We start from the raw sequence: 25,946 nt of genomic DNA on the forward strand, positions 1-25,946 counted from the left end.
ATGTTTAAATCATTTTTCTTTGTTTTCCTTTAGAGCATGTGATCACGTAGAGACAACAACACAATAATGACTCAAAAACAGTCTAAACATCTTTAATTGTCAGTAACATATTTATAACAATAAGAAATTATTTATGTACATTTTTCAAATAGTGCATCAAAACCCCCTGAATAAAAAAGGCAATTCAGTAATTTTACAAGAGTAAGCTCAAGTGGAGACATCATCAGCAGGATCAAATGAAAAAGTTATAAACTTAATATTATAGCTCATAAGCAACCATACAAAAGCAAGTTTGTTCACTCGTTCAATCTCATAGACGTAAGGTCAGTGCAATTCAAGTCATTTAATGCTTGTGGCAAAGTAGCACATGGTTGTTATTGCTTCAGATATACTCAAATAGGGTCTTTAAGGAATATATTTTATTAGATACTTATTAACTGGTCGAACTATGATGCAATGAATTATAATACGACTTACCAATGCAATAAACTCTTTCAATCAAATAACACTTTGGTACAACTGTCTTTTTGCATGAGCAGCTTCACTGGACAACCACGGTTTAAGACCATTTGAGATTTTGGACTGAATGTGAGATGTTGGAATGATGTTCCAGTTCAAACGTTAATACTGTTCTTGTTCAAACAAACATCAATCAAACTAGTGCAAATTAAAGATCCAACAAGACAAGATTTGTTTAACACAGAACAGGAAATCAATACAAACAAAGTGCCATTTTTGGTAGGTGCAAAGTGTTAAAGCAAAAAGGCCTTTGAATTAACAAATAAAGACCAGTATTAGACCTCATTTGTGAAATGAGCTGAATAAATTTCAGTTTATACGGTTTGTAAAAGCATTCACGCAATTTGACGCATTCAGTTTTACAAGAGAACAAGAAGCTTCTGAGTAAATCGCTCATAAAACCAAAAGAATTGTGGAAGAATGGGTTCCTAGTTACAGAGCAAAAGATTACGCAAGACAGACTTGACATGTACGAGCAGAAGAAATTTCGGCGAAAATATTTTGGGGAAAACCAAAAACAACTTCCACAGGAATGGATTTGTGAATGAGCAGGAAAAAAAAATCCTGTCTAAATCGCTCGCAAAACTAAAACGGTCAATGGAGAAATGATTTTATGCGCGAGCAAATTGTACTTGTGTAAATCTTTCATAAAACCAAAAGAATTTAGCAAGGGATTAAAACAAAAGAGCAAAACAAGGAATTTACAGAACCAAAAAATAAAAATGTAAGCAAGAAAAGTGGAAAAGTGGCTAAAATAATTTGCCAAACCAAAACAACTTCCGCAAAAATGGTTTCTGGCTAAAACGTTCGCAAAATTCTAATTTATGCAGAAATGGTTTTACGAACAAACAGAACATTTTCTGTCTAAATTGCTCGCAAAACAAAGTAAATGGAGTTCTTGTGCAAAATTCTGCAAAAAAATCACTCTTGTATAAATAGTTGTCTTCAGTTCAATACAACAATTTGCGCTTCAATCGTTAAATTACAGATGTTTACACAAAAATTGGTTTCACTTTTATTTGGTGCATTGTTGTATTCAAATGAATGTTTACGATAACACACAAACTCATTCTGCTGGCATTTCACGCATGAGGCCTATTGTCTTAGTAGCTTTGATCTTCAACACAGTAAGTTTGAACCTGACACTTCTAGAAACCTCTCGGGAAACAAAGGTTGTGCAAGACTCGCTGGAGTTCAGCTGCCCTTCTCCGTCTCTCATCGTTACAAACCAACGGCCATCAATGAGGCACGCGACAGGATACATGAATAAATATAACCAACAAAACGCGGACACATAAAAAAACAAAACACATAAAAGTTTACGACCCAGGACTCGACACCCTGTTGATTAAAACGAATGTGATTTTAAAGGACGGGAGGCAACAGAAGCAAACAAAAACATGGCAAATCGTAAAAAGCAGTAGTTTTCTGTACGAAGGCAGCAATGCTTAAAAGCTGAAACGTATTATTTGCACATAAACTCTTTGTAGCTTTAATTATCAATAATGCTGCGGTCAGCAGGACTTTTAGAGCAGCTTATTTGGGACTGGAATCAAGAAAAGTTTCTCTGAATATCAGTCTCTACATTCACTGTTCCGTTGTGCTCTCGTGAGATCCTACTGGTGTTATCATGTGCTAAGTCCCGCTCGCCTCGCACTCATCTCCGTCCTCCTGCTCCTCCATGTTCTTGCGGGCCATCCGCTCTCTCCTCTCGGCAAGTCTCAGACAGCGAGGACACTCCTTCCCAGCCTTAAAGCAGGTCTTATGATAGCATGCACGACAATCTGCAAAGCAAACACACACCAACCATTACAACCAACCATGGCAAAGGAAAGAAAACACATACCTGTAGAGTGCAAGATAGAAAGATGAACAGACAACCCAAAGAAAACATTTTAGCCTAGTTTAATAAATGCATAAATACATAAAATGTATAGATACATAAATAAATGCATAAATACATGCATAGAAAAGCATAAAGAAATAGACGCATGCATGCATAAATAAATAAATAAAACTGAATATATAAATGCATTTATGAAAGCATAAATAAAAATGTATAAATAATTAAATGCATATATATATATATATATAAATAAAAACATGCACATGCAAATGCAAATAATTAAATGCATACATTAATAAATATAAATAAATTTGTATAAATAAATGCATGCATAAATGGAAATGTATAAATAAATAAATGCACAAATAAGATTGTGTGTACATGCATAAATAAATGTAAAAATGTATAAATAAATGCATAAATAAAAAAGTAATAAATATAAATAAAATGTAAATAAATGCATATATAAATGTGTAAATAAAAACATGCATCAATTAATAAATATAAATACAATTGAACAAATAAATGCATAATGCATAAATAAATGACATGCATAAATTAATAAATATTTTTTATATACATTTATAAATGCATAAATATAAATATGTACACATGCATAAATAAATATAACTGTAAATACAAATAAACTCATATAAAAACAATAATAAAAGTATAAATAAAACATGCATAAATTAATATATATAAATAAAATTTAATAAATAAATGCATATTTAAATACATAATGCATAACTAAAATTGCATGAAACGAATAAATATAAATAACATTTATATTATTCGTATTCGTAAATATTCGTATATTTACGTAAATATTCGTAAATATTAATATTCGACTAAAACGAATAAATATAAATAACATGATATAAATAAATGCATATATTAATGCATAAAAATAAATAAAACGAATAAATCTTTTTTTTTTAAATATATAAAAATGCATCTATAAATGCTCACCATCACAACGCAGGCACTTGTTGAGCTCGTAGGGGAAGATAATGTCCTTGTCATTTCCGCAGAACTCGCAGATGAAGCCCTTGGCCTGGCAGAGCTGTGGGAAAACCACAAGAGACGAATAACGAATCTAGACGATGAAATATCAATTCAAACCTGCTTCAGACGCCTAGAGAAATTAAAAGTTATGTAACTCCTATCGAAAGTGTTTTCTCACCACACAGTCTGTGACGTGGCAGGAGCCGAGGCGGAGCAGATCCCGCAGCTTTGGGGCCAGGCAGCCGCTACGTACAGCGCTGAGGTCGTTGAGAGAAAACAGGTGAAAGTCTTCGGTCAGATGTCCGGGAAGTGTGTCAAACTGATCCAGCACACTGTCAACAGAGAGGAGACTTCTAATGCAGTGTTCATGGGGTTTCAAACTTTTAAAAAATGCAGTGAAAACACTTACTCTTTAGCCAAACGGCAAGTTTTTAAGAGGTTCTTCATGTGGTTTAACTGTTCCCTCAACGCCTGTAATAGAACGAGTACAAATACAAATCACAAATAAAAAGTCCCTACAAAACATTAAATATTACATGTAATTACACTGTAATAAGGACGCTTTGATAAGATACAATCATGTTCATGTGACGTACGCGCACTGTCTCCAGGGCTTTGACCTTCTTGTAAAGGCCGCTGTTGATGTCGTTCGGGTTGAAGAGCGGGTCTCCTGAGATCTTGGCCAGCAAGTCTCGGGAAAAGTTGCTGACGTAGCTTTTACTGAAGTCCCACTTCCTGAGGACCTTTCCTGGCACCACGGCCTGTGCGTTCTCGTGACAGCACTGGCAAAAGTACCGGCCCAGATACTCACAGTACCTCAGCCTCTTTATATAGTCTATCGCAAAGAAAAAGCGCTCAAGTCAACACGTGTTCAAGTAAAGCAGGTTATTTGTGTTGGGCATCTGCGTTCTGTACCTGGATCGATGCGAATGCCACAGCCAGCGCAGTGGTAGTTCTGCTTCGCCACCACCACTTTCCTCCTGATAGGATCAATGGAGAGATATAACAGATACAGAGTCATGTACTAAAGAGAATGAGGCTGAATGGTGATGGTCTTACTTTGGAGGAGGGTGAATGTTGAAGATGATCTGTGGTCTAGGAGGAGCCCACTCCAAGTTTCCTCGGACTCGGATGCGTAACTTGTAAATGTCTGCGTGTTCGCCATCGTCCGGTGAGATGGGAAGAGAATCTGGCATTGGAAGAAGCTGTAAAACAGAAAAATCCAAATTTTAAGGCAAGATTTTAAGCTATTTTGCTTCCATAACATGTCTTCTTTCAGTCTAATGGAAAGAAAACATCCGAAATGCACACTAAAGTGTTTGTTCGATTAAATTTTATATATATGCATCTGTAGATTTCAATTATAATACATATATTAAAGGCAGTTTTCTCGTAATGAGTTTTTTTCTCCTGAACTGAGACAGAAATCATTTCTAGTGTTCATTTTGTTCATGAAATCGATGACGAAAAATGTACGTCAAAGACTAACGACTAAGACTAGACCGTGACATCAACGTCATTAAATGAGAACTGTGACTATATCAACATGCAATATCATTGACGAAAAAGTTTAAACGAAAATTAATACTTGAATAAAGTCGTTATTTTTGCTGTTTTTGCGTGCATCAAGCGACAAAGTATTCTTGTCGCTTGATAAACTTAAGGTTGAGCCACTGTAGTCACTTGGACTATTTTAACGATGTCTTTACTAACTTTTCTGGGCCGGCAAGTTTCGATCCTATAGAAGCCTATGAAGGAGTGAGCCAGCTCTCAGATTTCATCAGAAATATCTGTTCTGAAGATGAACGAAAGTCTTACGGGGTTGGAACAACATGAGGGTGAGTAATTACTGACAGAATTTTCATTTTTGGGTGAACTAACCCTTTAATGTTCTGCGATGAATCAATTGGGGAATTGTGTGATATCTATTATTTTTTCATATTTTTACCGTATTCACCCGTGTCACGCTTGTTTCCACCATGGAATAAACAACAAAAAAAGTTATTGCGACTTTTTATCTCATAATTCTGACTTTTTTCTCACAGTAGCAAGTTTAAATATCGCAATTCGGGCTTTATAACTAGCAATTCCGAGTTTATCTCACAATACTGAAGAAAAAAAGTCTGAATTGGGAGATACAATAGCGCAGTTTTGAGAAATTGAGAAAGTCTTTTTTCCAGCAATTGCAAGTTTTAAAGTCAAAATTGTGAGCTGGCTTTTTTCTCTCAGAACTGCAATTCTCATAACTCGCAATGACTTTATAACTTGCAGTTGTGAGTTTATATCACAATTCTTTATATCTCAATTCTTGTGAGATATAAATTCAGAGTTGCAAGTTATAAAGCCCCAATTGTGATTGCAAGGGAAAAAAAAGTCTGAATTGTGAGATAAAAAGTTGCAATTACCTTTCTTTCTTTTTTTAAGTAGCGGAAACAAGCATCCATAGTCTTGCCTTGATAGCATGATAAATGATTAAATAAACCATTATTTTCCAATATTATCAGCACTGGCCATTAAGTCAAGAAGATGTGTAATAGCGCCCCCTACCGTATAACACTGAAAACACGGAAAACTCCATCAAGCCCTTCTCAGTTGACCACTAGTACAGAAAACACTTCACACAAGGAAGCGTAAATTTGTATATTTGCATAGAGTCTGTTTCAGGCCTAAGGATGTAAATACAGGTACTTTTTGAGGGGCGTCGTGCTCAGGAACCAGCCAGTCGAGCTCGGAGGCGGCGGGCAGCTGCATGCCCTCGAACTGCCTGAGGAGACCCATCGCCACAGACTCGGCAGAGTTGGACTGCAGCATGGACGGAGAGCTGTGACAAACACACAGAATTCAATGATGCCCAAACAAAAAGACAATGCAAATGGAGTCTCTTCAAATGCAGAGTCACTGAGAGGTTTCAGAAGCGCTTACATGGAGTCTGAGCTGAGGAAGGATCTGCTGCTGGACACACAGCGTTTGATGTCTGCGTCTGAGAACAACGAGAAGAAACACTCAATGCTTCCTCCAATGAGAGCTGTGCGCCAATACACCAGTCATAATGTGTACACCAGACTATATCTATATATATATATATATATTATATATATATATATATATATATATATATATATATATAAATTCTGAGTATATGTATATACAATATATGTAAGTATATGTATATACATGTACTGTATATAATAATAATTATAAGTATAATGCATTATATTAATATTTAATATTTGTTATTAAAATGCAACATTTCATTATACTTATTATTATACTGTTTTATATATGTGTGTGTGAATAACTATATGTATATAAATAATGTTAAGTTATATAGATATTGAGTTTTATAAACATAAAATGTCTATGTATATATACACGTATCATATTATATAACAGACTATATATATATATATATATATATATATATATATATATATATATATATAGTTATAGTTATAGTTATATAGTTATAATTATAATTAAATGTAAAGTTTTATAAGCAAAATACATAGTATAATTATATAATAATAATAATAATATAATAATAATAGTAGTTACATTTTAAAACACGTTATATATATATATATATAATGTATATTATATAAAAAATATATATAACTAATTGCAAAGGATTGATCAGTTTTAATTTCCCAAATGTCCCGCGTCCTAAAATTACATAACAAAGTGGTATCAATCCCAATAACCATAAAGACAGAAAGCTGATTCATGGCATTGGCTAAGAATAAAAGCTTTAAGATAAGAAAACTACAGACTTAATGATTAATATTAACAAAAAGTGATTCGGCCACATTATTACATCCATTCTTATCATCTTATCATTCTGCTGCTAGCAGTGCTAAAGGTTGCAGGTTTATTTGTTAGTGCCATAAATATCAGACAGCAAGCGGCGACATGGCAAACAAAAGGCTGATACGTCATGCATGAAGACACACAGGATGGGATGAGGGGAGATGAACAAGCAAAGCCAAGGAAAAAGCAGAAACAGCTACTGCTGTAGAGGTCTAAACTCCTCTGAGCCCGTAGTCTATCATTTATCAAGCAGCAAAAGCTGAGACTGAACACATGGCTTCCCTTCGGCCCCGTCTGCCTCTGGTACCTGAGAAGAGGGACGCGAGTGACAGGGACAGGCCGCTCTGAGACACCGCCAGCAGGGACTGACCATCACTGCCATCTGAGAGACACAGACCAGAGACAACATCTAAACTAGACACATTTACGGTCTTAATAAACGTCCTGGTCACGGCTCATCAGTGCAGAAACTGCTAAAGGCAGTGTCAAAATATATTTATACACTGCCTTTTGCTCACCAAGGCTCTTAAAAATACAGAAAAAAACATTAAATTGTAATAATATTTCATAATATTAAAAGACATGTTGTGTATGTGAATAGGTTGTAAAATATAATTTATTCCTGTGATCAAAGCTGAATTTTCAGCATCATTATACCAGTCTGTCAGTGTCACATGATCCTTCAGAAATCACTCTGATTTCACGTTGACTTGTGCACTGAAGTATGATGTATTAAGTATAATAACACCTGCAATTGCTATTCTGCTCTTTCCTGCAAAAACACACAAACCAAATAAAGAAAAACTTGATTCAAAGCTACAAATTAGGAATTAAAAATGAGCATAATCAGTGTGAAATCGGTAATGAGATTGGGACACACAACACACTTCTCATCACATGACATTATGGGCAATGAAGGCAATCGTGAGGATAATTATATGATCACAAGCGGGAATGAAGGCGTCGCATTCAGAGATCTAGAGCTCCTACCTTTGAGCTCAATGTCCTCCACTTCTCTATCCGAGCCGGAGTCAGAGGGGTGAAAGGAGTCCTGGGAGCTCCTCTGTGAGCCCCCACTGTCAACAGATGGGACCTCTGTGGGGGATAAAAGCTGAGTACATTAGGGCTTTTCACACCGGGTCATCATCATTCTAACGGAGCCGTGGTTTGATATCATTACTGAAATATCTGAAATGCTTCGAAAACTCGTTTTCTGCAGAATAGATACACGTTACCAGCAGCTCTCTCTCTCTGTCATCTCTCCGACAGCGAGTTACACATAAACCCGCCTCCCCTCACTCACTCGTTTCATTTGCTCAGGATGAATATTGTTGCTGTTACAAGGCTTGAATTTCGGCGAGGGATTGTGCGTATTGTACAAATTGTACTAATTTCAGCAGATTTTGTGCTCACACCCAAAGTGCGCATGCATAAAGCCGCCTCTCAGCACTAAATTGAGTTCTTTTTCACTGCTTATTGCGCTTAAGCAGTGAAAAACACACAAAATAATGTCAAAATGCCAGTCTTGGCGACACAGTGATTTAGATGAACGTAAAGAGTTGAGAAAGAAAACGCATGTTTGAAACCCCAAATGCAAAATCTCAGAAATTTTGAAAATGTTCATAAGCTGTAAGCCATAATCATCAAAATTATAACAAATAAAGGCTTGAAATATCTCACTTTGCATGTAATTTTCTATATAATATATTAGTTTCACCTTTTAAGCTGAATTACTGAAATAAATGAACTTTTGCACGATATTCTAATTTTTCGAGTTTCACCTGTACTTATAGTAGTGTTGTCACGATACCAAAATTATTGTTTCGATACCGATACCAAGTCAAGTATTGCGATTTCGATACTTTTTCGATACTTTTCCTGAAAAGGGAGAAACACTCTCAAATATCATTGCTGTGCTTTATTTTAAAACCGGGACAACATTCTAATCATATAACACACTAATAAATGAACATATGAACAGCAGATATATTAAACATTTGAACAAAATATGAAATATAAAAATATAAAAAATAAATTAGAGCAATGACATTCAAGGTAAAAAAAATATAAATTTGGCAGCATTATCTCATTTATCATAAGAAACATAAGAGCTTTATCTTGATTCTGAACTTTGAATAAAAATATGAACAGCGATTATATTAAACAATGTTTAATATTGGTATGATAAGCCTCATTGGTGATATAGGCTATTTGACGTGGGGAGAGAGTTGTGGAAGGCCTATACTTCATGTTAAATATATAGCAGCAAAGACAACGTCGGCAGTGTTGACGGCAAAATAGGCTACAGAATAATTCGTTCTGTATTGAGAGGTGCAATATTTGAAAATCAATAATATTTTTTTAAATTACATTTTATATTGTATTTGTCAAAACTTTCAAACATCAAAATGTCATTTATTAATATGTATTCGTGTCAAAATGACATAGAAACATCTTTTCCTATTCTATTTTGCCTGGAAACACTTCCAACACCGCGTGCGTGTCGCGTGAAAAATAGGCGTCGGTTCTATTTCTAGCATGCACGCGTTTTCCGCGCGTCTCGAGCTGCGCCCAGACGCGTGTGTGTGTCACGCAGGCAGTTAACATGGGAGCCGAAATAAAAACGGACAAGACACGCAGCCAGTGTGTCGCCGGCCTTACAAATATGGAACGCGGTCATTCTTAGAAGTATCTATACTAATAAATTAAGGAATAGTGGCGTTTTTAATTTCCGGTTTACTTTTGAAGTTTCGGTGCACCGTGCAACAGAGCAAGGTAGGCAACGTACTTCCATATGTCACTCCTCGCGTCATCTTTTTCTACGAGTCGTGGACCACTTGTGCTTGCACATGCAGCCATCTCGCTGTAGTGTTTTGTCTGACAGCGGCGGGTTCTTTGCTGCGTGCGTTAGGAAAAAAACACAGACGTCCATAGGGAGGCGTTTTTTTTTTTTTTTTAAGTATCGATACTGATAAATTTAGGTATCGTGACATTTTTAATTTTCGAGTATCGCGATACTTTTGAAGTATCGGTACATCGTGCAACACTAACTTATAGTAGAAATTGTAGTTGTAACTCTAATTGAAAGAGACTTTTTTCACGTTTAATACTGTTGCTTTAAAGAAATCTGTTGTATAAAGTGCTATATAAATAAACGTGACGTGACTTGACTGGAGTGCAGAATTGCAGAGCTGGTGCAAACATCCACATCTCTATGATCAGGTGCTTTCTTAACTGCTGTTTTCTCACCGCTGTCATTTTTGTTGTGCGTTTATTTTGTTAATGAGAGAAAAGCCTGCAGCACATATTTACATATTCATCTAAACGTCGCTCTCGGCGTCGGGATGTTCACTAACAGTATATCTCTGCAAAGGTATTTCCAACTTCATTTGAACCCTGAGCGAATAACAAAAAAGTATGTTTATGTTAAAAGGCCTTAAACATCTCATCTTACGATTATTAGAGGAAAGCGTTGGCTTCAGCCGCGTTCGGCGTATCTGCATTCTGCGCAGGCGGATTTTCTGCTTGAGCTGCTGGATTTCCGAGTCGCTGTCGCCCTCTTCCTCAGCCTCCTCTGCCCGCCTGCGCATGTTGCACTTCATCAGCTCAATGGCCGCTATCAGGGACTCGGAGATGCTGAAGTGGGCGTTTTCCTGCAGTGAGGGGATAAGAATGAGAGTTACGAAAACACGCATTAGATAAGAAAGAGGAATGCTGAGCGCAGTGAGGAGTTTGTGCTCACCTTTTCCAGGTCAGCACAGCTGCCGAAGTCCTGCTCGGAGAGGTAGCTGATCAGACTCTGACCCTCGGACGGTCTGCGGTACAACCCGTCCGGGACGCTGTTGTACTGGCCGTCTGCAAGTACGCATAAAGCAATGCTCAACAACATGCTTATTTTAAATATTATATAAGATTGTCCATGATAAAAAAAAAAGGAAACATCTAGTTTAACCTCTAATCTCTAACTGTCACCCTTTTTCAACATAGATCTGTACTTAAATGATTGTAGGTTCATGAATGCTTTGAAATACAGACCTAAATATTCTGAACTAAAAAACAATTATATATTTATATATTTATTACAATTATATATTACAAAATAATTAAGACTCGAAAATTGCTAGAAAATCAAACCCATATGTCTAACCAAGTTGTGCTCCAAATTTGAAGTTGAAGTATCTTAAAATTTGTAAAAAGGTTTTAAAGTACAGTATCCATGACCACGCAATGTCCAATTTCAATGTCCACTTGTCACAGGATGAATTTTGAGTGTTTAAGCTTTCGAATGATACCTAATTTATGATCACTAAAAAATGTGATATGGAAAAAAGGCAAAAAAGGCAAAAAAAACAAAAAAAAAACATGCTAAAATGTACTCTTTGTATTCATGCTGGTTTCATATGGTTTAGAAAATCTTATACTAATTTCAAGAAAAGTCTCAATTTAATGACTAAAAACATCATGTGGTGTCCATCCATCAAGTAAAAAGTAATAAAAAAAGTATTACACCTTGAATACATGCGTGTTCATATTTTGCTGATTATTTGAACATTTCTTTTAAAATGTACTTTAAGTAAAAAGTTTTGGGAGTCGCACCACATGACATTTTACAACCAAAACTAAAAGGTCAAATTATCTGATATTTTAAGGTTGTTTTTCTGCATGTTTTTATCACATTTTTTGGTTGTACCACATGACTTTTTTTTGGTAACACCACATGACTTTGATTAGATGGAGAAAATATTTTTAGATATTAATAAGCAGAAAAGCAGTTAATAAAACATTTATAAATAAAAATAATAAAAGTTCATGCCTACATTTTTCAAACTACTTTTTTCATCATTTCATTCTTTCTTCATTATGATATCAGGACAGTTGTACCACATGACGTTGTACAACCTGGACTAATCTTGCTATCAGAAAAAAAAGTCAGATTATCAGATTTTTTATCTGCATGTTTCAGCATGTTGATTGTACCACTTGATTTTTGCACCACATGACTTTGACATTTTTTTTCATTTTTTTTTTTCATTCTTCATTAAAATATCAGGACAGTTGTAACACATGACATTTTACAACCCAAACTAATCTTGCTAAGATTAAAGGTCATAAAAAGGTCAAATTATGAGATATTCATTAACCCTCTGGTACTGTTCGCGTGACACTCAAATATGCCAATTCTTTCTTTTATTTAAATTAAATGAATGTACTATATTTTAATTCAATAATATTATTTACTTAATATTTTGTATTTTTAGGGGATTTTATGGTACTAAATTATATTTATGCAGTATAATCCATTTATGCATTATAATCCATTTATTCACTTTAGAGCATAGACCTGAAAATGAAATTTCCAACTTAAACTGCCATAAATCTTGAATGCTTTGGAGCACAGACTGACGTTTGGTCTCTTTTTAAAAGATGACACTTAGCAGATTAGTGTGAAGTGAAAAAGAGTTTAAAAAGTGAACTTGAATAAGTTATAAAATTTTACATTTATTGTTATGAAAATGTACAAACATACCATTTTCTATTATTATATGAAATATATATTTTTCAAAATACTTTTTACTGTAAAACTGTGAGAAAATCAAAGCCATAAATCTAAACAAGCTGTGTTACAAATATGAGGTTGATAGCTCAAAAAATTAGCTTTCAGAAAGATTTTGTTTAGCCGCAGGACCAAATGTTTCCACTAGATTAATTTTCGCCTCCCATTCATTTCCAATGCAGGACCATTTTAAATTTTCTAATCATGTCCATGATTTTTTTTTTGTGTGTGTGTTCACACAGCAAGTGCCAAAACCTTTACCAAGTTTTGTAGCATTCCGATGAAAAAATTCTAAAAGAAAAAGTAAAAAAGTAAATAAAAATATAAAAATAAAAACTAAATGTAAAATGTTTTGGTCAAAAATTCCACCAGAGTTTTTCAGCATGTTGGTTGTACCGCATTACTTTTTTGGTCACACAACATGACTTTGATTAGATGGACAAAAGTTTTTAAATATTAATTGCAAATTTTAATAAAAAATATAATTTAAAATTTGACTCTTTCTTCATTATATCAGGACAGTTGTACCACCCTGACATTTTGTACTTTTTGCTCCCAAAAAATAACAAAATGAATTTTAATTTACAAACTGAAAAAGAATGCTCATCACTGGTGTATTCAGACAGAACTACATGTTTTATGTATTTCTGAATAGATTAAAAGATAGAGAGCATCACGTCATTGACCCAAGAAAGCTGCGTTCACTCACTGGACTCCATATAAAGTGAACTGTGGGAGCTGCTGTCGCTGCTCTGGGGCGAGAAAGGACCGCAGCTCTTCGAACATGGTGCAGCCGCAACAGATTCTGGGAAAAAAGCAGAAAAACATGACACCAATTATGAACAAATATGTTATATAGGATAAGGAAGCTAACAAATGCTTCTTCCTGGGTGCAGGATCTGATTCATGATGTGATAAACAAACACCAATGATAATGTAGATCTACACAACAAATAGTGCTTGAATGTTTCTAATTAATAACAGAATGGAAAAAATGCAAAGACTTTAAAAAAAACAGAGACAATTTGTCCCAGGCACAACGGTGTATTTTCACTACATAGAAATAAGAACAAAAGGGAACGGCACAGGACAGGAATGCTGTGTCACAGCTAAAAATCGATGCTGAAGGCTGAAATAAAGAGAATCAAAATAAAAAGCGGCAAAAGTGAATCATGCAAAGGTGGCAGAAATGAAGGGGTGGACAAGATGCAGCACCACAGCACTGCGAACCTGCGGCAGGGTCCTCGATAATAATGGTGATTTTCCTGTGACCCCCTCCTTTACACACAGAGGAGAAAAAGAGAGAGAATAGAGTTGAAGCAGAGAATATTTCACCCTCATCCACAGCAAGACGAAAGAGCACAAGAGCTACACAACAGATCGGAGCAAGGCTTGGAGATCCATTAATGTGTTTATTTTTGCGTTTGTCTTTGCATGCAGTGTTGGGGAAGCCATTTTGAAATTTAAATCAAGCTAATCATCATTTCAAATAGATCGTTTAAACTGAGTGAACAAGAAATCACAACCCTTTTAACTTTCATAGCGTCACGTACAGTATAAACACAAAACTGACGAAACTTAGAGTGGGATTTGATTTTTATACATCAGGAACTAAATTATTCATGAAAAAATGGTTAGAGACTAGGAGTTTAAGCATAATCCGTCGTCAGAGGAATTACAGAGATTTTTACATTTCTGCACTTCTTTACATTTGAATGAAATGTTGCAAAAATTTATTTTATTTCTAATTTTTTTATATTAAGAAAGTGAATATGAGAAATTTTGACATTGGCTTTAGGTTATAATAAAACTCTCTCTTTGGCTGCAAAATCAGAATTTATCTGACAAAAAACAATGGCATTCTTAAAAAATTGGCAGCATTAAACCATAAACTGATAATATACAGCAAATAAAGTAGAGACAACATACTAATTCAAATAAGATAATTAAATACACACAAAATCAGAAGAAACAAAATATTTCTATTGCTATAATTCAACAAAATAAGACATTAAACGTCAAGCATAGTGATAATAACACAAGTTAGTAATTATTTACTAATTAATTGAAATTAATTATCTGAATGAACCTTCCAAACGGTACTAGGAAGACGAAGTTTTAATGCGTTTAATAACTGTTGTCTCGCTCAAGCATAAAACAAGAATTTGAAAATGTAAAAAACCTCATCAATTATGATGCCTATATCGATAACTATATCGATAACTATATTGGCGTCCACACCAACGGACGATTAAGCTTTGTTTATTATAAGCGCATGCTACCGTTTTCTTCATCAGTTTCATGCTAAACCTCTTTAAAGTACAGGTGGATTCTGATTGGCTGTCAATGTATTTACCATTCACCAGCTGGAAAAAATCGTTCTGGAAGCAATTCCAACGACATTGTGCCTTTGTATCAGTTTAGACATCGCTATTCTCATAGAATTTGAATGATTATTAAAACTTTATAGTTATTGTTATTGCCATAGTTGTCGTACTTGATGTGAACGGAGTTTTTATGCTAATAAATGTTGTTTTATTAGTAGATGCGACTTATAGTTAGTTTTGGAAAAGGCCTGTGTTCTCGAGAACCCAATTAATGCAACTGTTTGTACGCACCATTTTTCAGTTTCTGGTTGAGGCCGGTGTCGGACAGCGAGCGCATGTGTCCCCTCGAGCTCCGCCCTGTGGCTCGCGGAGCCTCTGAGAAAGAGCTGCGGCGTGGAGGGGGCGGAGCCACAGGAGTGTGGGCGTCGGCCTGAGTGCCCATGTGTTCGCTGCTCTGCGTGGAGCTCGACGAGTCGCGGCGTTTGTGCTTCCCCAGATTACCAATAGCCAGATATTCAGGCCCGTCGTCCAGATCCGCTTCCACACAATCCCGGAGGATCTCGGGCGGAGCGGGCGAGGCGGGTTCGGTGAGGGAGATCTGGGGGGTTCCTGCGTCCTGATGTCCTGTCCCGCACACCCATGGGGCGCCCGGAGCACTGCTGGACGGAGCAACATCTTCAACACAAACAAAGAGATTCACTGTGACTTTGAGGAACGGTTAAATTCGTTCACCGCAAGCATTGCTAACAGCCCACCTTCCATTCCCAGTTTTCCTCGCCAAACAACGGACTGTTTTCTGTCCAGGACATTTTTGAGTGTAAACAAGGCAAGCATTTAGTGTGGTAATGGAGGCACAGAGCGGCCTGTTGTTCTGGCTGTGAATCTGCTGACCTGAGCTGGTCTTGGAGAGGGGGGTGCTGGGAATCTCTGAGAGGCAGCTCTGGGATGAGGCGAGTCTTTGGGGTTGGGAGACGTCCGCTGGCCTCCAGCTTCCTACGGTCCCGGGCAGCAAACACAGACTCTGGCTCTTCAGCAAACACAACGGAGGAGACTCTTTCAAATGTGAAAGCTTGAAAAACACAAGAGACAGAAAACATTAACATACACTGAACAAAATTATAAACGCAACACTTTTGTTTTTGCCACATTTTTTAATGAGCTGAACTCAAAGATCTAAGACTTTTTCTATGTACACAAAAGGCCTATTTCTCTCAAATATTGTTCACAAATCTGTTAGTGAGCACTTCTCCTTTGCCGAGATAATCCATCCACCTCACAGGTGTGGCATATCAAGATGCTGATTAGACAGCATGATTATTGCACAGGTGTGCCTTAGGCTGGCCACAATAAAAAGGCCAATCAGGCATACAGTATGTTGATTGATGGTTTAACTAACTTGGACTAACTGGACTAACATAACTCTCTTCAAACTGATGCGCCCACATTATAGTTGTTTAGCTGAAAGAGAAAAATGACTGTAGATTTAATTTAATTTAATTTATTTTATTTATAAAGCACACTTAAAACAACGTAATGTTGACCAATGTGCTCTACAGTCACACAAAAAAATTACATAAACACAAATTACATCTGTTAAGAGTCTCTTGACAATTAACCTACTGAACCAAACGCTAATTCTAGCAAATGTAATTTCAGGTTTCGTTTAAAATAACCTAAAGAGGAGTCTAAGATGTAAAAGATGAAGAAAGATTGCGCTCATGCTAACAAATTGCTCTTCTTCAGTTTTGTGACGCACATTCCTAGTGAAATGGATTATCAAAACAGGAAAATGTAGGGCGGGTGCTTGACTCTATCCACTGTTGTTGACATGTGGGCTATCAAAACTGAAGGCAGATGAACGTGAGCTTAAAGGGGCGTGGCTTATCAGACTAAGGGGCCGTTTACGCAGCAACATTTTCAACTAAAAATGGACAACTTTTTATGCGTTTTGGCCATTCATTTACACACCAGCGACGATTGATGGCCTGAAAATGCAAACCTTTGAAAACGAGTTTCAAAGTGCAATTTTAGCGTTTATTTACAAAGTGACATTGCCAACTACTGGCCACATACTGTAAAAGGTCCAGTTTTTACATTTTGATTAAACCTTGAAAGGTCTTTTTTTTTTTTTTTTACAAAAATTAAACATACATTGTTGAAACACTCACAATAAGATCTATAACATATAGATGTATAACTATCTTTATATGCCGCATTAGACCAAATAATATGTTCAAAATATGACCTGAATAATTGTTCTCAATAAACATGAAATGCAATAAACACACGTTGATATACCAAAAGATTTCTGTCTGAAGAATTTTCTTTTTCTCCAAATGACTTAATTTCTTATTGGACACATTGATCTTACATCAACTTTCTCTGAACGGCAGTGAGATTACAACCAGGTTTGTGAGATTATGGACCTTTTCCTATAAAACAAACACAAACACTGACTGTTGCTAATCCTACAAATGCACAAATATTATGATATAATATGAAAACCTTTCTCAGCTTATTACAAAAGCTTTATATGAACTTTGGCCTCCATGAATCCAAACAAATTAATTCCAACTAGTGGATGAAATCCAAAACCATTGTTTGTTTGCTCAAGCAAAGTTATATACAGTGAGGAAAATAAGTATTTGAACACCCTGCTATTTTGCCAGTTCTCCCACTTGGAAATCATGGAGGGGTCTGAAATTGTCATCGTAGGTGCATGTCCACTGTGAGAGACATAATCTAAAAAAAAAAATCCAGAAATCACAATATATGATTTTTTAACTATTTATTTGTATGATACAGCTGCAAATAAGTATTTGAACACCTGTCTATCAGCTAGAATTCTGACCCTCAAAGACCTGTTAGTCTGCCTTTAAAATGTCCACCTCCACTCCATTTATTATCCTAAATTAGATGCACCTGTTTGAGGTCGTTAGCTGCATAAAGACACCTGTCCACCCCATACAATCAGTAAGAATCCAACTACTAACATGGCCAAGACCAAAGAGCTGTCCAAAGACACTAGAGACAAAATTGTACACCTCCACAAGGCTGGAAAGGGCTACGGGGAAATTGCCAAGCAGCTTGGTGAAAAAAGGTCCACTGTTGGAGCAATCATTAGAAAATGGAAGAAGCTAAACATGACTGTCAATCTCCCTCGGACTGGGGCTCCATGCAAGATCTCACCTCGTGGGGTCTCAATGATCCTAAGAAAGGTGAGAAATCAGCCCAGAACTACACGGGAGGAGCTGGTCAATGACCTGAAAAGAGCTGGGACCACCGTTTCCAAGGTTACTGTTGGTAATACACTAAGACGTCATGGTTTGAAATCATGCATGGCACGGAAGGTTCCCCTGCTTAAACCAGCACATGTCAAGGCCCGTCTTAAGTTTGCCAATGACCATTTGGATGATCCAGAGGAGTCATGGGAGAAAGTCATGTGGTCAGATGAGACCAAAATAGAACTTTTTGGTCATAATTCCACTAAACGTGTTTGGAGGAAGAAGAATGATGAGTACCATCCCAAGAACACCATCCCTACTGTGAAGCATGGGGGTGGTAGCATCATGCTTTGGGGGTGTTTTTCTGCACATGGGACAGGGCGACTGCACTGTATTAAGGAGAGGATGACCGGGGCCATGTATTGCGAGATTGGGGGAACAACCTCCTTCCCTCAGTTAGAGCATTGAAGATGGGTCGAGGCTGGGTCTTCCAACATGACAATGACCCGAAGCACACAGCCAGGATAACCAAGGAGTGGCTCTGTAAGAAGCATATCAAGGTTCTGGCGTGGCCTAGCCAGTCTCCAGACCTAAACCCAATAGAGAATCTTTGGAGGGAGCTCAAACTCCGTGTTTCTCAGCAACAGCCCAGAAACCTGACTGATCTAGAGAAGATCTGTGTGGAGGAGTGGGCCAAAATCCCTCCTGCAGTGTGTGCAAACCTGGTGAAAAACTACAGGAAACGTTTGACCTCTGTAATTGCAAACAAAGGCTACTGTACCAAATATTAACATTGATTTTCTCAGGTGTTCAAATACTTATTTGCAGCTGTATCATACAAATAAATAGGTAAAAAATCATACATTGTGATTTCTGGATTTTTTTTTTAGATTATGTCTCTCACAGTGGACATGCACCTACGATGACAATTTCAGACCCCTCCATGATTTCTAAGTGGGAGAACTTGCAAAATAGCAGGGTGTTCAAATACTTATTTTCCTCACTGTATATTACACTGCAGAGTCTCAGGTTTGTCAGTGCAAAAAAGGTGTCCTGAACTCTCAATCGTTGCTGTATTACAGCCAACATACGTTTAACATCTAATTAAACATTTAATCACACTGTTTTTCTTCAAGTCTGAAGTCAACTGTTTACAAGTTGAGTCAGTATTGATTTGTGACTTAAGGGCAACTCGAGTTATATTCCCAGACACGAGTTTCCATCCCTGGTAGGAAAATGTGTTCAATAAAGAGAAGAACAAATATTTATCTTCTCTGTTATGCTTAATTACATCATCTAGATCCAGTGGTTCCCAAACTGAGGTACGCGTACAAGATGCTGAGTTTTGCCGTTCATTTAATTCTACCCTGTCTTAAAATAACATGAGCATGTATTTCTAACAGGCAAATTACTACATATACTTACTATAGTAATAACAGTAAATTATGCATAATTACAACTAACCCTAAACCAAACCCTAACTCTAACACTATAGTAAGTACATGTAGTTAATTAATATCACTCAGTCATTACTTATTCAAATAATTATAAAATAAAGTGTAACTAAAATGCACCTGAAAATCAATTTAAGGGGGCAATTTAATCATTGTATCCATTAAAACTCATCTTCGATCACTAAATATTACATATTTACAAGTTTTTCTTTGAAAACAAAAATCTTCATGCCTTAAAATAGCTCTACGCCCGTGCCTCATTTAGTATGCGCAGTTCTATGAATATGTAAATGAGCCCCGCCTCCACTCACAGCAGCTCAGAGATCCACTCATTGACGATCACTAGTTTGTGACGTCAGAAACACCAGCGATTTCAAACCGTGTTTTTGAGACTGTCTTTGGTTCACTGCAGTTTTAAAGAGAAAATACTCTGCGCAATGGTGTCGACTTATGAATTTGCACATTATTTGTCTGAAAGCATATTAAAAACACTACACAGACATATAAACAACATTAAAAGCTTGATTTTCATCACAGGGGGACTTTAATGGAAAAGGTGTGACTGCAGTCTAAGTGGACGAGACGGGGGACGCAGAAGGGTGTTAAATGCCACTGTAAAAAGTTTGGGAACCACTGCTCTAAATGCACATGCCTTTGAACAGAAGAATATGAAAACTAAATGTAAAATGTCTGACCCTGACGGTGTCTATGAGAGCCAGCAGCCGAGGGTTATTCTGCTCCACCGCCTCCAGGCACTGGAACATGGCAGACACGTGCGGTTCACTCAACAGGAAGGCCACATCTACAGAAGATCATCAATCATCAATGCTATCATCAGAACCAAACCACACAAGTGATAATGATGTTTGGTAGATGCTGAGATACCATTGTAGAATTTCTGTGTGTTTGCCTTGTGTTGCAGCAGTGGTTTGAGCTGGGCAGATAAGATGTGACCTTGGAGACTGTGCAAAAGCCAACGCTCAGCTTTATAACCCTCACCGACGCTCTGAACGCCACTGCTCAGCACCGGCTCCAACTGACTGAACTGCACAGGAAGAGAGTCAGGCGTCATTGAAGATGTCAGAACTACCTTTAAGAGCTCTATCAAGTGGGAAATATCCTTTGGACTGACGAATACCTGTTCTACGTGACGGGCGAGATGAGGGCAAAGATACCGCACACACCACACAAAACGCCAGTAGTCTTTCTGTTTATAGTAAAGCTGCAAAACAAAATAATCAAGTTAGATCTTGCACCACAGTGTAATGATTCATACGTATTTGGGAATTTCTGTTAATTTAAGTCAAAGCTGTTATAAAGATGAAAAACTGACATTAAAATAAAAAACAATGTAATAAATAAATAAAAAGCAATGAAAACTAGGTATAAGAACTAAGTAATACAGAACAATGTTTTTTTTTTAGTTAATTTATTTTATTTTAATTTAATTTTAATTTATTTAAATTTATTTTTATTTATAAACAACCAAAGACAGAAGTAAAAAAATAAAGAAAAAAAAGAAAAGAAAAAAAAGAATGTGTATATATATATATATATATAGAAGAAAAGACTATTGCAACATCCATTTCATGTTAACTTCCAAAAAAATATATATATATTCATGGATGAATCATTCACAATATGTTCCATAACATGCATTTAGAAAAAAGGAGACAGTGAATTCCAATTTCATGCCAACTTTAAGTAAATAAAAACTATTATAGATTGTCAAAGCTATAATGATGTTTCGGTTTCATGTTGTTAATCTATAAACTAATACAATCTTCTTCCTGGTTGGAAAGGTCACAGAGGCCATTTCTAATCTAATGACAAAAATGTAAGAAACATTCTTCCTTGTTTGATCCGCCACAGAGGTTTTCAGTGTCTAATAGTTCGAGGTAAATGAGGCTGTGATTTTAGGGCACATTCCTGGGGTTTCCGAAGGACTTTCATGAAATACAGAGACATTTCTATCTTGTTTTTACCACACCTGTTCTTGTTTGAGGCCATGGCCCAGGATGTTGTTCATGTCCTTATGCAGGCGCTGAAGACCCCCATAGCGGGACCACACATTAGGGTTGTTGGTCGACAGCAGCCCTTCAACAGTCGTCTTTAGATTCGACAGAAGTTTCCAGTGTTCCCATCTGAAACGACACATATGCAAATTGCCACTACATATTTATAAACACATAGCATGCCTCACACTGCAATACTATTGTCACAAGAGTGTTGTGAAAAAGAAGTGCCCTTAATGTATTGAACTGTATTGAACAGATACAAATGCGTAAAAGGCATTTTTGTTAACTTTTTAAAGTACAACATAATTGATACTCTTGATAATTTTTTTTGGTGTGTGCTGATTTTATGAAATTATTGTAAAAAAAAAACCTTAACAGAGTGGACAAGCTGATAACAGGGTGGACAAAATGATAGAGTGGACAAAATTATACTAGGGTGGACAAAATGATAGAGTGGACAAAATTATACTAGGGTGGACAAAATGATAATAGGGTGGACAAAATGATAACAGGGTGGACAAAAATATACTAGGGTGGACAAAATGATAACAGGGTGGACAAAAATATACTAGGGTGGACAAAATGATAACAGGGTGGACAAAATTATACTAGGGTGGACAAATTGATAACAGGGTGGACAAAAATATACTAGGGTGGACAAAAATATACTAGGGTGGACAAAATGATAGAGTGGACAAAATTATACTAGGGTGGACAAAATTATACTAGGGTGGACAAAATGATAACAGGGTGGACAAATTGATAACAGGGTGGACAAATTGATAACAGGGTGGACAAAATTATACTAGGGTGGACAAAATGATAACAGGGTGGACAAAATTATACTAGGGTGGACAAATTGATAACAGGGTGGACAACATTATACTAGGGTGGACAAAATGATAATAGAGTGGAGAAAAATGATAATAGGGTGGAGAAAAATGATAATAGGGTGGAAAAAAATGATAACAGGGTGAAGAAAAATGATAACAGGGTGGAGAAAAATGATAACAGGGTGGAGAAAAATGATAACAGAGATTCACGATGCATCGATTTATTGTCCCAGCCCTATAACAGAGTGGACAAAATGATATAAGGGTGGACAAAATGATAACAGGGTGAAAAAAATATACTAGGGTGGACAAAATGATAATAGGGTGGAGAAAAATGATAATAGGGTGGAGAAAAATTATAATAGGGTGAAAAAAATTATAACAGGGTGAAGAAAAATGATAACAGGGTGAAGAAAAATGATAACAGGGTGAAGAAAAATGATAACAGGGTGGAGAAAAATGATAACAGAGATTCACGATGCATCGATTTATTGTCCCAGCCCTATAACAGAGTGGACAAAATGATAAAAGGGTGGACAAAATGATAACAGGGTGAAAAAAATTATACTAGGGTGGAAAAAATTATAACAGGATGGAAAAAAATAATATTAGGGTGGAAAAAATGATGACAGAGATTTGCGATGCATCGATTTATTGTCCCAGCCATATAACAGAGTGGACAAAATGGCAAAAGGGTGGGGAAAATGATAACAGGGTGAAAACAATTATAACAGAGATTCACGATGCATCGAATTTGCATTAACCGTGTTTGCATTGTATTTTTAGGACTTGCATTTTTATGGGCTGAAATTCAACATGGTTGTATATTTAAGCTGTGAATATTTCAATTCCAAACATTTCGTACACATTTTCATTATTAAAAATGAAGGGACTGTCTCTAAAGTTACAAACTGATGTGAAATGTTGAATTTTCTGTCGAATTTGAACCAATGAATTTGTGGAAGCGAAATAAAATGGACTGAAAATTGCCTAGTTGAAAATTAGAAGGAATATTTTGGAAGTGAAATCTGAATATGGATTATTTAATTTTTAATAATGAAAATGTGTGTGAAATGTTTGGAATTGAAATATTCACAGCTTAAATACACAACCATGTTCATGCAAGCACGGTTAATGCAAAGCATGTTTTTCAAGTAGTGCAATTCAACAAAAGCTTTTTTGTTTCAAAAACATTTGGCATTATTTTACTTCCATGGGAAACAATATGTAAAACATTGCCAAAGAAATTTAAATGCACTTCTTCAACTTTAAACATAAATTACTTTCACAATCACTATGTTAACTCTGTCTCTCTCTGTTGGCTCTTCTAATAAAACAGGGTGGATATTCTGACATAAAATCAGCCAATGAGCAAAAACAAGCTAACACAGAAGGTTTATTAAATATGATTAAATAATATTATATTACAAATATGATTCTTCTACTAACTTTTTTCATATTTCCCTTAACAGGATGGACGTACTAAGGTTGACCACATCAAATTTAAAAGATAAAATTGGCAAAATCTAAAATATAATTTTAACTATAACATATTTTCATTTTATTGCAATAAACCTGCAATTAAGTGTCCAAAAACATTGCATTCAGTTCGCACTTAAGTATATTCTTTTTAAAATACATTATATCCATAATAAGTACTCTTGAAGTGTACTTGTTTTTTTTTTAAATGTTTCATAAGGTTATTATGAGCCATAATAACAAGAGTTTCTGTTGTCATTTTATGAGTGTGAGTTTTTGGAGGCTCGAGGCTTGGAGGCACGTCGTGCAAATTAATTTCGCGGTTACGTCTGCTATTTAACAGCTAATTGTGAGCGAGTCACAGGACTGTTGTTGTCATATGTTGTTTTTAAGTCGGTCTGCTGAAAACTGCTAGAACATACGATGCTGAATCGCACTATGAAGAGGGTCTGCCTCATTAATATTAATTAGGTCACGCTCCAACACTTGCGGGAGCGTCTCCCATTGGTTGATTCTGCAGAACTGACTGCCGCCACTTACTAATATCCACAGTTCAGCCAATCAGATGATAGCATTGATGAATAGCGTCTCGCGACGTAATTAATATTCAAAATGGTCGTCTATACCATAGTAGGATTTACAACTTCACTAGCCGGCTAGCTCATATGAAAGCTGCAATCGATAGCTTTCTCAGCAAACAAGATTGTTATTTCACATATATCAGTTAAATGTTCTTAAATATATGTATAAACAGGAGTAAGAGGTGGTAAAACTGCTTAGTTAAGCACAATAATCTCCAAAACAAAAGCTGTGGGTCTAGCTGTCAAACTCAAGACTACTGTAAATGTCAAGCGTTTTTATTTACCTGCGCTCTCCATCTTCCGCCTCCACGGATATGTCCATCTCCACCCCAGGAAACGGCTCGATTTGGAGTTTAGGTCCGATTTAAGCGCAGAAAGTCTCCGGACAGGTAGTAGGTGTTTCCACTGGGCGTCCTGCACCATAACAAGATAGGCGGATGTGACGACAGAGATGAGAATTCTTGAAATAGCGGAAGCAGATCATCTTTTCAAAATAAAAGTGAAATGGAGGATTTTATGGATTAAAAGCATAATACACTATTTTGGTACATTTGAATGTCTATGTCAGGGTTCCTCATTTATGAACCCTTCGTGGTTCAGCTTCCTGCAGAACTAGTTTGATAAGCTTTTGAATATAACCTTATAAATATGACAAATAATGGCTATTTGAGAAATGACCCATATATTATGTGTAACCTCATTAATGTAAACACCAGAAAAAATATTTACTAACAATTGAAAATAACTAAACAACTAAAATTCTGAATATGACGTGAAATAAATAAACGGAACCAGTGAAATTTCCATCTAAGCTAATACAATATTATTCTATGTGGAAGCCATATTTTATCTCCAGCAAAGAGAAACCAAGAAAGAAAAAAAACTTTAAAAAAGAAATTGAAACAGTTTTTCAGCTTGTTAATTAATTGTTAATTTTTTCAAACTGGTTGTTCAAACAAATATTTGAAATTGCCTCATAATGACCACACGGTGGCGCTGTTCAACAATATTTTCTAAATGGTCTTAGGCGTGTTTATGTCAGTAACTTAAGTACACGAACACTGAACTACAACAGGAGATATTCCACGAGTCATGTCAAGCTGACACATGAAAATCAAGACATTTTAAGGCTCTTTGCATTGACAGTTAGAGCCAAGGGCAGGATATTTCCATTTCGCTTCTGAAGGTACAATTTATGTTAGGATTGTGCAAGCTGCAACCAGTCACTACATCAAACTATAATATAATATAATATAATATAATATAATATAATATAATATAATATAATATAATAAT

General features: G+C 36.1%; 1 protein-coding gene across 2 annotated transcripts; it reads right to left on the bottom strand.

The window, feature by feature from the left end:
- Positions 1-76: 76 nt before the first annotated feature.
- rubcn (rubicon autophagy regulator) lies at positions 77-25,103 on the bottom strand. Of its 2 annotated transcripts, XM_084117966.1 has the most exons (21): positions 24,935-25,103; positions 21,730-21,883; positions 20,878-20,961; positions 20,625-20,784; positions 20,435-20,541; positions 15,953-16,130; positions 15,353-15,736; positions 13,444-13,539; positions 10,923-11,035; positions 10,635-10,833; positions 8,171-8,275; positions 7,488-7,562; positions 6,296-6,353; positions 6,062-6,194; positions 4,433-4,578; positions 4,289-4,353; positions 3,970-4,208; positions 3,783-3,844; positions 3,552-3,705; positions 3,338-3,431; positions 77-2,303 (listed from the first exon to the last, which is right to left on the bottom strand). In XM_084117966.1, exons 1-21 carry the CDS (start codon positions 24,970-24,972, stop codon positions 2,155-2,157), a joined length of 2,793 nt encoding a protein of 930 aa, XP_083974092.1. In that variant the 5' UTR covers positions 24,973-25,103; the 3' UTR covers positions 77-2,154. The 2 variants fall into 2 exon arrangements, with proteins under 2 accessions (XP_083974092.1, XP_083974093.1); XM_084117967.1 differs by lacking the exon at positions 7,488-7,562 and having other exon boundaries at positions 24,935-25,097.
- Between the last annotated feature and the right edge of the window lie 843 nt (positions 25,104-25,946).

The sequence above is a fragment of the Abramis brama genome (assembly GCF_963993115.1).
Source record: "Abramis brama genome assembly, chromosome: 6".
In the NCBI taxonomy this organism is placed as follows: domain Eukaryota; kingdom Metazoa; phylum Chordata; class Actinopteri; order Cypriniformes; family Leuciscidae; genus Abramis; species Abramis brama.

What these genes read in the sequence shown, in the direction of transcription:
- rubcn (XM_084117966.1), bottom strand. Translation starts at nt 24,972, where the DNA reads ATGGACATATCCGTGGAGGCGGAAGATGGAGAGCGCAG. An exon ending in AACGCTTTCCTCTAATAATC is followed by an intron (nt 8,276 to 10,634) that starts GTAAGATGAGAT and finishes TATCCCCCACAG; the next exon opens with AGGTCCCATCTGTTGACAGT. An exon ending in GGAGGACATTGAGCTCAAAG is followed by an intron (nt 7,563 to 8,170) that starts GTAGGAGCTCTA and finishes TGTGTCTCTCAG; the next exon opens with ATGGCAGTGATGGTCAGTCC.